Source organism: Lissotriton vulgaris, chromosome 1_1, assembly GCF_964263255.1.
Source record: "Lissotriton vulgaris chromosome 1_1, aLisVul1.2, whole genome shotgun sequence".
Classification (NCBI taxonomy): Eukaryota; Metazoa; Chordata; class Amphibia; order Caudata; family Salamandridae; genus Lissotriton; species Lissotriton vulgaris.
The window spans coordinates 955,570,361-955,582,791 of record NC_141685.1 but is presented as its reverse complement, the minus strand read 5'-3'; the positions used below and the strand labels follow the sequence as shown (position 1 = coordinate 955,582,791).

General features: G+C 49.4%; 1 protein-coding gene across 2 annotated transcripts in view; it reads right to left on the bottom strand.

Annotated features, from left to right (window-relative positions):
* STAT2 (signal transducer and activator of transcription 2) overlaps nt 1-12,431 on the bottom strand; it is a 534,553-nt gene that overhangs the window by 211,911 nt on the left and 310,211 nt on the right. For both annotated transcript variants that reach the window (XM_086959626.1, XM_086959619.1), the window contains exons 16-17: nt 5,491-5,568; nt 4,709-4,807 (exon numbers count right to left, since the gene is read on the bottom strand). In XM_086959626.1, the coding sequence (XP_086815752.1) occupies nt 4,709-4,807; nt 5,491-5,568 (177 nt within the window). The remainder of the gene's footprint in view (nt 1-4,708; nt 4,808-5,490; nt 5,569-12,431) is intronic.

The window sequence follows — 12,431 nt, the reverse complement described above, 5'->3', positions numbered from 1 at the left end:
CCCACCCAAGGTGTCCAACAACCACCTTCTACCTTTTCACCATTCGCAAGTATGGTTCCTAGCGAAATCATAACTTTCGAAAAGATGGTACTAAAGATGCATCGCGTCTGGCTGACTCACACCATTTTATTCCTTATAACATCTCCACAGAGGAAAAGTCCGCCATCACCTCATTACGTGAAAACCCAAACGTGGTCATTAAACCAGCCGACAAGGGTGGGGGAATAGTTCTTCAAGAACTCGACAACTATAAAGAAGAACTTAACCTTCAATGGTCGAACACTGACCACTAATGTAAGCTACTGACTAATCCAACTAAGGAGTTACAGTCCCTAATAAGGCAGATCACAGACGCAGGCCTACAGGAAGGTTTTTTGAGCAAGCATGAATATGAGTACCTTAACACCAAATCACCATGCACCCCTGTAATATATACCTTGCCCAAGGTCCATAAAAGACTACACAAACCCCCTGGTCACCCAATTGTTCCTGGATGTGGTTCCACCCCTGGAACCATTGGGACAGTATGTCAATCATTTTTATTAAAGACTTTGTACCCTCAACCAAATGCAACATTATGGACAGTATGTCTATGGTTAACCTGATTGAAACCCAACCTTTTGACCCCGAAACCGAGACCTTGTGTACATTGGACGTAGAGTCCCTGCACACCAATATTCTGCAAAAGGACTCATTGCTAGTCATGGAGAGTGTACTCAATCAGAGATCTAGACCACACACAGTCTCTACTACCTTTATCCTGCAATTGTTGGAGGTCTGCCTCACAAGGAACTTCTTCCTATTCGAAGAACAATTTTACCAACAAGTGAGAGGTACCTCAATGGGGGCTAGTTTTGCTCCCAACCTGGTTATTCTGTATATGGACTCACTTGAATGCAACAATATTTTGACTGATGCTAATCCCTTCTATGCAGGTATTTCCCAATGGAAGCGCTACATAGACAATACTTTCTTATATGGAAGGGTGATCTACCTTCTCTAGAATCATTTCATCATTGGTTAGTTAACAATTGTGATGGGTTGAGATTCACTTTGACATATGATAAAACATCCATCCCCTTCCTCGATTTACTTATTAAGTATGTAGACGGACCTCTCATAACTGGATTATTCCGCAAGCCAACGGAACGAAACACGCTCTTCAGCTATAACAGCAACCATCCCCGTGCCCTCAGGGACAGTCTCCCCTATTCTCAATTCCTTAGAATCAGGAAAAACTGTGCCCTCAAAACTGATTATTTCTCTGAAGCCAAAATACTATGCTCCAAGCTTACCTTCAGGGGCTACCCCCGACGGCTGGTCTGTAATGCAATGAAGAGGGCATGGTACTGCCCACGTGATGCCCTACTCAAGCCTAAATAAAAAACACACACAGACCGCCTTGTCTGTGTAACAACTTTCTCCCCAGTCTCCAATGCTTTCCGCAAAACTATTCGAAGAAACTGGCCAGTCTTGAATGCAGGCACACTAAACCTCGATCTCCCACTGTTTGCTTTCACAAAAAGCAAGAATATTAAAGATCATTTGGTACGTGCAGCCTTACCCACAAAAGAGCGCAACCCTACCCTGCATAATCTATGGTCCCTCGCACCTCTGAGGGGACATTCAAAGTGTGGAAACTGCGTGGTTTGCGAATTTGCAATTGAATGTAAGGAATTTGTGTTTGGGGATGTCAGGAATGAACTGAAAATGTTTACAAATTGCAACACGTGTCATGTGATATATGCCATCCTCTATCCCTGTAATATGATATATGTAGGACAGACCACCCAAAAAATTACGCCTGCGCATCAGTCCACATCGTAGCAGGAGCCGATGCAAAACAGCGAAAGCACCACTGGTGGAACATTTTGCACAAAAAGAACATTCAGAAAACGACATTCGATGGACTATTATTCCATCAATAAAAATTGCCTCCAAGAGGTGGAGACATTGCCAGAATTCTGAACAAAGAGGAATTAAAATGGATCCTGAAAACTGACAGCTTAAATACAGGATTAAACCGCCTTAAGGACTGGACAGCTTTAATCTAATGTACATTTTGCACTATTGTGAATTATCATCCTCAATACTGTTTTGGTTGAAGCCCAATCATTCTCTACTGTAATATTGCTGAATGACCATTTTTAAACTGTATTTCTAGTCCTATCAACTTGTACTCTATAAATTACTGTTCATAATGCCACTCAGTCTCACCCTCGGCTTTCAACATCACCCAATATGGCCCCCACTCCGAGCTAGTAGAAGTCCTTCCTTTCTTATGATCACCATGTCCCTTGCTGCACCCTATCACGAGCACCTGATTTAACGGGCCAATGAGATTACATGCCCCACCCCTTAAGAACCACTTCCTGGTTCTCCCTGTGTTCACTCCAGATCCCGCCATTGTGCCGTGAGTGACTCCTATAGACTGGTAAGAACTTATTCTACTATGTGCACTCCCTTATTTGCCAGGCTCCTAAACCGTTTTTAAATTCAATTCTCCGCTCTTCCCCAGGCCATCGCGCCGGTTCATCCTCCTCCGAGTAATACGACATTACTCGCACCGACCGGGTGAATTTTTTAACCATGCTTGACTCAATTTAATTCAAGGCCCCTCAATGGCATACTAACGATAGGCTCCTCCCCACCCATAGGGGTAGCTACATGCTACCGCATCCTTAATTCCCCGCCAGCAATTATTTACTGGAAGTCTCAGCAACTGACAGGGCGAGCTGAGAATGCTTCCGCTATCCCCCTTGTAGGTTGTACTCATACAGCCCATTTCTCTGGACTATCCAGACCTGAGGGTGCTTACGTTCGTTTCATCGTAACCAGCCCTAGCCGTTTTTAAGTGATCGCGAATGCATGCTAAACCGCTCAGTCCCATCAATTAATGCGGGTGCACGCTTCTATCCACACCAGTTGGGCACTTAATCTCTTTTCTTGCATTTTGCTATATGTACAACCCTATTAATCTGCCATCTGACGCTGTATGGTTAATATCTTTTAGTCACACCTATTGGGTCTTCATGCTTTAATTTTCCTATTAATATGCCATCTGACGTTGCATGGTCAATATGTTCTACTCATACCTGAGGTTGAATCCTATAAATATGCCAGTTGACGCTACATGATAAATATGATGTAGTCACATGCTCTCTTAATACAATTCACTATATCTACGGCTGAACGAAATGTTATTACGTTTTAATTGGTTTCATTATGCTCCATATTATATGAAGAACTGAAGACAGGAAGGCTTCACTGCTCACTTTCCAATAGACACTTCGCTCCAGATAATTTTTGAACCTCCCACCCTAGACACGTTATTTTACTCTCACCCCTTATCTAGGACCCACATTCCTATACAGGACCCTTTACCTTCCCTCAGACACAGCGCACACAACCTGTCAAGCAGTTGAGTCAACTATACACCCCCATACTCCTGCTTCTCTATACACATAAGAAGCCTCCATGATCTAACCTTACCACCTCAAATCACTTCCACCCGCACCACAGCTAATGGAATTCACCTTGAGCCACATGGACCCTTGTCTGGAGCTGCATGCAGGACTGTCACTCCTTAATTTTTCCACCATACTATGCTTACCTTAATGTTTCGCATCTTTTATTTTTCTCTTTCCCTTCCTTCCCTAGGCAATTGAGGCTTTCTTACGTATTAGGCACAATATCAAATGTCCTGATGATGATCCGCAAATTATAAGTCGCATCGAAACGCCGTCAACACTTAAGACACCTGATACAATTGAAACCTTGTGTGTACCTAAATTGTAGAGGTGTATGAAGCGATTTGTTGCCCTCCCTGACACTGCTCATCTGAATAGGCACAACTAACCGTAAAGCTTTGCCTAAAGCCCTTTGTGTGTCGCTTTCCCTGTTGTAAACGCTTCTCTTGGGTTCAGTAGGTCACAGGCTGGTGGCCCATTTTGTGTATTGTTGTGAAAAAAATTCATTTTCATTTCTCCTCAGTAAATATTAGACCTCTGTCCGGCTGGACATGTCATTTCAATATAGCTATGACTGAGTCTATATTTATTGTTTACAAAAATTCCTTCATCCCGGGACCACTGTTGCTCACATAATACTTCCCAATGTACCTGGCTGATCCTTTTGTGTTCCCTTGTTGTTTTAAAATACAACTTTTATTACGTGAATGCTTTCTTTCTCAGTGCAACACTATGTTTTGACACAAATTATTTTACTGTTTGAGGGTCGATAAAAATACAATGGAGCTACCATACGTTTAAACAGGACAAAACCTTTGTATTTTGCAGAGTTGTGGGATTCCTTTTGCATCAAGGGTTGTGAAAATTAAAAGAGCTAGATAACATTGCCACAGAATGTGCTGCATAATTTAGCCTATTGTGTTGCATCATTTGGTTCTCCTTTTTCACACAATTCCAGTAGTCTTGTCCATTTGGTATAGCTAAGGGGTTCGGTCACATCCACAACTGCAACTGGAAGCTAGTTCTGCTGTGGAAAGGTCATTCAAACTATAAAAGCTTTGGTGCTATTTCCAGGACATCATAGAGATCTTACAACCGGTTTGTAGCAGTTGGAGGAAATACACTTAGACATCAGATTGTTCCTCAAAAGGTTACCTCACACTAGAGACAATGGAGAAAGGCCAAGAGTTCCACATCAACCCTTTTCCTGCACGCCTCCACCCTTTGAAGCATCTTACCTTAGTTTCTGTAGACAGAAGATTGAACCAGATGACAGATGCCCAACTACTGGACTGCTGGCTGACGTTTGAAATGATCACCAATGGCAGTGTGCTTGTCTGGAAGACAGAGAGAAGGAAAGGGTTTACTGATAGCCACCAACAGAAGCTAGGTGAAAATACTGATGAACAACACTGCACTCCTTGCCTCCTCTGAGAACATTAACATCTGTGCCTACAGAATTATAATTGACATCCAACCATATTGTTGCCCACAGTCAAAGAACTCCTTTATTCAGCCTCCACTGTAGTGACCGAATAATGTACAGTGAGTATTTTTTTTTCCTTGTGGGTAAAATTTTGTATTCCGAGCAATCTTAACTCTAGAGAAATCTTCAAAAATTCAAGCTCTGCAGCTTTGATTTAAAAAAATTACTTTCCAAGGTTTATAAGTCTTACTCAATATATACTCAATAATGTTTGTTTCTCTGCAGGAAAACAATGTGGGAACTTTTTTACCGCAAACAATCAAAAGTAGCAACTTTGTTAGCTGTGCGGTTTAGTGGATATGGGAACCTGCACGTTGCATGTCATCACTGACACTGTTTCCATCCCTGAGCATTTCACCCACAATTAACTGCTTTTTGTTACATTAATACAATTAGTTCAATGGAAACTTACAAGACAATATCACAAAGAATGCTTAAGTTAACGCACAAAAGACTAGGAAAGGAAATGAGGTCTGTGATGACATGGAGTGAGGTGGCCAGCATAATAGCAAGGTTCAGGCGATTCGTACACACCTCCAGGTCGAGCTCCAGTTCCTGGTACTTGAACTTCATGGAAAAATGTATCTGATGTAGCTCTTCTGTCACCAGCCCCTGGAACAAAACAACACTCAGCCAATGATTCAGGAGCCATAATTGTATTTACCAACAAACATCTGAATCCTATCAGCCAGGGTAACAAAATGAATATGGGTCTGGAAATCACGTCTTATCGCATGCAGTCTTTGACCAACAATCAAATGTCAAAAGACACCTAGCCATTTCCTGGGAAAAGGAAAACATGTGAATAAATTGACACGTGGGATGTGAAAGGAATCCTAGTAAGTTGAAAAGCAAAAGCTCCCAGAGATGTTGTGAAGACTTCAGGGAAGAGTGACTGCAGACCTTTCAGACAGGAGCCATGCGTTGTTCAACCAGATTGCCTTCACACAAAATATGTCTAGCATCTAAGAACTTCTGAAGTTGCAAGAAGGACAACTTCTCCAGGATCCTGGACCAGCGTAATAATTGCATCTCTTTAGAGGCATTACATGTGTTTGACTTAAAAACTCCAGTGTAGATGTTGATTTACACTAACCATTAGTAAAGCACAAGTTACTTACCTTCGGTAACGATATATCTGTAAGAAACAGTAGTTAGTATTAGATTCCTTACCTTAGAATATCCCCAGACGTCAGACTGGATCCGGAAACTTTTGTGTAGCAGTACCCTTGCGCGTCGGTAGGCGTCGTCTGCGGCTCCGCGTCCGTCGCCGCTGTCATAGGCGCCGGGATGACGTCGCCGGAGTACTTAGACGCCGCCCTTGCGCGCTGACGTCAGTTCTTATACACAGCTTTTCCGCGCCAGCAACGCAGAGCCATGATAAAAACCAACACTGGTGCCAAGAAACTAGGGCCCTGAAAGGGGATGACCTTAACCCTAGATATCGGTTCGCAGAACGGGGAGGATGGGTGGGTCGGTAAGGAATCTAATACTAACTACTGTTTCTTACAGATATATCGTTACCGAAGGTAAGTAACTTGTGCATCTGAAAGAAACAGATTAGTATTAGATTCCTTACCTTAGAATAGATACCCCAGCAATACCAACCCCGGTGGTGGGTCTGCGTACCAATAATCACACCAGAAAGTCCTGAAGGACGGAACGGCCAAAGAAGCCATTCCTCCAGACTTGGCTATCCAGGCAGTAGTGTCTTGCGAACGTGTGCAGCGAGGCCCACGTAGCTGCCTGACAGATGTCCTGCAAGGGGACTCCCCAGCCCAGGGCAGTAGTAGCTGCCGTGGCCCGAGTGGAATGGGCCCTCAGCCCAACAGGAGGCTCCTTCTTAGCCAAGGAGTAGCATACCTTGATGCACATGACGACCCACCGAGAGATGGTCCGCTTGTGCACCGCCCGACCTTTTTTAGCGCCCACGTAACTAACAAAGAGTTGGTCATCCACCCGGAACTGGCGAGTGCGATCCAGATAGAAGGAGAGTGCACGTTTTGGGTCCAGACGGTGGAGCCTCTCTTCCTCTTTCAAGGGATGCGGAGGCGGAAAGAAGGTGGGCAAGGTGATGGACTGCCCGATGTGGAAGGCTGTGACTACCTAGGGCAGGAAAGAGGGTCTGTACGCAACACAACTATGTCCGATGGACAGAAAGGAAAGGAGGTTTAGAGGAAAGAGCCGGGAGCTCACTCACTCTCCTGGCAGAGGTGATGGCAACCAGGAAAGCAGTCTTAAGCGGAAGAAGACAAAGACAACAGTTATGAAGCGGCTCAAAAGGAGCACCCATCAGAAAAGTTAGAACCAGGTTCGAGTCCCACTGGGGCATCACGAAAGGAACAGGGGGGAACATATGAATGATGCTCTTCAAGAACCTATTTACAATCGGGGACTTGAATAAAGAAGGCTGATCAGGTAGCCTTAAGAAGGCGGAAAGGGCAGAAAGGTAACCCTTGATAGTACCCAGAGCAGAGCCCTGCTGGGCAAGAGAAAGAAGGAAGAGGAGAACCTCAGAAAGGGGTGCAGAGAGAGGATCCACAGCCTTTGCTGTGCACCATGCCACAAATTTGTTCCACCTGCAGGCGTATACCGACTTTGTGGAGGGACGCCTGGCTGCCAGATTCACAGTACAAACTTCAGGAGGCAAGTCAAATGGCCTCAACTGTCGCCGCTCAATCTCCAAGCATGGAGGTGGAGACTGGACAGATTCGGGCGGAGGACTGTCTCCTTCTGCTGCGACAGAAGGTCCTCCTGAAGAAGCAGACAAATCGGGGGATCAACAGACATACTGAGTAGCTCGGGATACCAGTATCTTCGAGCCCAGTCCGGAGCCACAAGGATGACTTGGGCCCGGTCGCGCCTGATCTTCTTCAGCACTCTGGGCAGAAGTGGTATAGGCGGAAAGGCGTATAACAGACCGCAGCTCCACTCGCGACGAAAAGTGCAGCCGAGCGAGTGCCGCCTTAGAAATTCCAACGCGCAGAACTGATGACATTGCACGTTCTGTTCGGTGGTGAATAGATCTAACCAAGGCTCTCCCCACTGCTGAAAGAGGCCTTGCGCCACTTCCGAGTTCAGACGCCATTCGTGATCCATCATGAACCGACGGCTGAGTTCGTCCGCCCTGGCGTTCAGGGACCCTGCCAGGTGTTGAACCACCAGGGTCACGCCCTGATGTTCCAGCCACTGCCAGAGGCGCAGAGCCTCCTGGCATAGGGTCCACGACCCCACCCCGCTCTGCTTGTTGCAGTACCACATGGCGGTGGTGTTGTCCGTGAACACCTGCATTACACTCCCCCGGACAGAGGGAAGGAATGCCTTCAGTGCAAGTCGGATCCCCCGCAGTTCCAGAAGGTTGATATGGAGCCAGGACTCCGCCGGAGACCAGAGGCCTCTGATCTCCGCCTCTCCCATGTGGCCCCCCATCCCTGGAGGGACACGTCAGTCACAACAACGTGCTCCGGGTGGGGTAGGGAGAGGGATCTGCCGCTGACTCAATCGCGGTCCGTGAGCCACCACTGCAACTGTCTTGCAGTGCCCTCTGAGATCAAGACATGGTTGGACAAGTTGCCCTGATGCTGGGCCCACTGAAACTTCAGGTCCCACTGCAGAGCCCGCATCCGCCACCTGGCGTGATGCACCAGAAGGATGCAGGAGGCCATCAGCCCCAGAAGCCGCAGCGTCAACCTGACCGAAACTCGGGATAACGGCTGAAAGATCGGAATCAGAGCCTGAATATCCCGAACCCGCTGTTCAGGAGGATAAACCCGAAACTGTGCTGAGTCTAGAACCGCTCTGATGAAGAGGAGCTTCTGAGAGGGACACAGGTGTGACTTCGGCACATTGATGGGGAACCCCAGCAGGTGCAGGAGGTCGGCCGTAGTCTGGAGGTGGCTGTCTGGGGCGAGCCCGCCTTCAACAACCAGTCGTCGAGGTAGGGGAAGACTGAAACACCTAACCTGCACAGATGAGCTGCGACCACCGCCATCACTTTCCTGAACACCCGTGGGGCGCTGGTAAGGCCGAAGGGGAGCACGGTTAACTGAAAGTGCTCGTGGCCTACCGTGAACCGCAGGTAACGCCGGTGGGACGGCAGGACGGTGATATGAAAATAAGCGGCCTGCAAGTCCAACGCTACCATCCAGTCTCCTGGGTCCAGGGCAGCTAGGACCTGAGCTAGTGTTAGCATCTTGAACCTCTCCTGCCGGAGGAAGCCGTTGACGTTCCGCAGGTCCAAGATAGGGCGTAGGCCCCCTTTGCCTTTCTTGGGTACCAGAAAGTAATGGGAGTAACAACCACACCCTACTTCTGGCCCAGGAACGCGCTCGATGGCCCCTTTGGCCAAGAGGGCGTAAATACCTCGCGGAGAAGTGCCAAGTGATCCCCCGACACACTGTGGTACTACGGTGGCATGGCTGGAGGGGTCGCCTCGAAGGGGAAGGAGTAGCCCCTTCAGACGATTTGCAGCACCCACCTGTCCATTGTAACAGTGCGCCAGTGGAGGAGGTGATGGCGAACCCTGCAACCCACTGGCGTCACATAGGCCTGAAAGCTCGGACTAGGAAGGTTTTGAGGTGGATGCTGCAGGGGCAGGTGTGGACTGGCCGCGCCGTGGTTCCCGACCGCCGCCACGGCGGTTTCCACGTATGCCACTGCGCTGGACGGTAGTCTGCGGTCCGTGGCTGGCTTCACGTGTGGGGGCACCCCTTCCTTGGCCACGAAAGGAGCGAAAGGCAGCTGATGGCTGGCGCGGGGCCGAGAGGCCCAAGGACTTAGCCGTAGCCCTCGAGTCCTTAAAGCGCTCAAGCGCATGGTCTGCCTTGTCGCTAAAGAGGCGACGACCATCAAACGGCATGTACATAAGAGTGTTTTGGACATCAGCCGAGACGTTGGCGGACCTCAACCAGGCGTGGCGACGAATCGGCACCGTCGTTGCCATCGCTCTGCCCAGTGAGTCCGTGGTATCCAGCCCAAACCAGATGGAGTACCGTGCCACATCTCGACCCTCCGCAAGGGCTTGGGTGAGTTTAGTCCGGACCTCCTCCGGACATTGTGGCAGTACGTCCGCGACCGTGTCCCACATAGAGTGGGTGTAGCGGCCCAAGAGGCATGCGGTGTTGACTGACCGCAATCCCAAACTCAGGAAGGAGAATACTTTCTTCCTGTATTGCTCATACCTCTTGGATTCCTGATCGGGGGGAGCCGTCGGGAATGCGGTCTGGGAGTTAGAGGCCTGGATGACCAGGCTCTCGGGGGTGGGGTGGGTGGACAGGAAAGCAGGGTCGCCCGGAGAAGGGCGGTGGAGTCTGGCCACGTTCCTATCTACAGACTGACCTGTAGCGGGCCTGGACCAAGTGCCCAGAAGAACGTCAGACAAGGCCACATTAAATGGCAGCAGAGGCTCGGCCGAGCTTGCCTGCAGTTTAAGGACCTCAGTGAGGAGGTTAGTCCTCACGGCCGCGACGGGGAGCTTCAGGCCCAAGGCCTTGGCTGCCCTCGTCAACACCACAGTAGGAGGGGAGACAAAACCAGTGTCTGGCAAGGAGTCCAGACCACTGGCGTCCCTAGCTCACCTGTCCAGTCCTGAGAAGACTGGCACTCCCATGCCAGAGGGTCTTCAGACCCCTCCCAATCTCCCCCACCACCCATCTCCTGAAACTCAGGACCAAAGGATGGGGCCGGGTCATAGAAGTAGAAATCTCCTAGCTTCGTCGGATACGGCGCCGACTGGCGCCGGACTTGAATTGAGGGAGGTATCGGGAGCGGCGCCAGGGGGCAGACGCCGGCGAGGTCATGAGGTCGACCAGCGGCGACCCGGATCCGGAACCGGATCCTGCGGGAGCCTGCGGCGCCGGGACCGAGGTCACCGGCGGCGTCGGGACCGAAGCACCCGACGGGGTCGGAGCCAAAGCACCCGACCCGCTGGGACTCCCAGTCGGGGCCGCAGAGCCCGAAGGCGCTGCGGAGCCCGACGGAGGAGTGAGCGACCTCATGGCTGTGAGGAAGGCCTCGATCTCCTCCGGCGTCGCGTGCTGCCCAGGGACCGTCGGGTATGAAGCAGGCCGCGACGACCGCGGCTCCGCCGGTGTCGCCCGAACCCCCGGCCGAGTTGCGCGAGCGTCGGGGGGAGTCGAAAGAGCGATGACATCTCTTCGACTTCTTTTGCTTCCCTGAGGACCTCGAGCCCGAAGATCGTGGACAACTCCCGGAGTCATGATGGCTCCGACCCTGCGACCGTCCCTCGACCTCCTCGCGGACCGGGACCTCGAGCGGCACGGGCCGACTGCCGGAGCTCGAGCCGCTTGCGGGACCGCTCCCGCCTAGCCTTAGACGTCAGGGCTCGAGAGTCGGAGCAGGCCTTGTCGTCATGGTCGAGGCCTAGGCAATGAAGGGACCGGCGATGGGGGTCGGTAACCGACATCAGTCGGGGCAGGGTTTGAACCCGGGCATCCCTACCGGCACCGTCCGAGTCGTACAGACTTCGTAATAGATCAAAAATTATCGAAAAAGTTTAGTTAAAAATTGACTAAGGGTAACACTTTTTACGGATCGGCGCTTGCTGGCGCGGAAAAAAGAAGAACTGACGTCAGCGCGCGAGGGCGGCGTCTAAGTACTCCAGCGTCGTCATCTCGGCGCCGACGAAGGACGCGGAGCCGCAGACACGCAAGGGTACTGCTACGCAAAAGTTTCCGGATCCAGTCTGACGCCTGGGGATATTCTAAGGTCAGGAATCTAATACTAACCTGTTTTCTTCAGATATCAGTAACCACATGACTTCCATCATTTCAGAAAAAAACACATTGGCTGGTTTTCTCTGTCCAGAAACCAAACCTCTGGTACAATCTCCCCCTGACACCAATAAGCTGTTCCCAGATAGGTCTTGAGCCTGCCCAGCTATGGAGTCAACAGCAGCCTATGGTTGTGATTTCCACCTACAGCAATATGATCAGGAGAACTGGAATGCTGAAAGTGCCATGTTGGGACTGCTAACAATCCTAGCTACTCTCCAACATAATAAAGATAATCAACAACCAGCTAGACCCTAAAAGTAGCGCCTGCCTGCTACCTAACATGTGATTCATCAGGTGCAGGTTATAGGATGTAAAAGGACATGTATGCAAACTGAGATCCTATATCTCTTTCACATCTACTTTCCTGCATAAGCACTACTACAAGGTAGCTGCAACACAATTGGAGCACTCCTTTATATCATATGCACAACACTAAACATACTACACATAGGCACACTAGAAAAAAAAACACTAACCATTATACATCACTACTCAGTATTCACAAACTCAACCACCAAGAAAGCGCTTTGGGGGCCCCATGAAGGGCGTGAAGCATCATAAAAATACTAAAATAATATTTATTACTGTACTTATGCCCTACTCTGTTAAAGTCAGAGTCTTTTCTATACTGGAGACCCTGCAATGACCACTGAATTATCCCTAATTAAGGAAAACACTTGA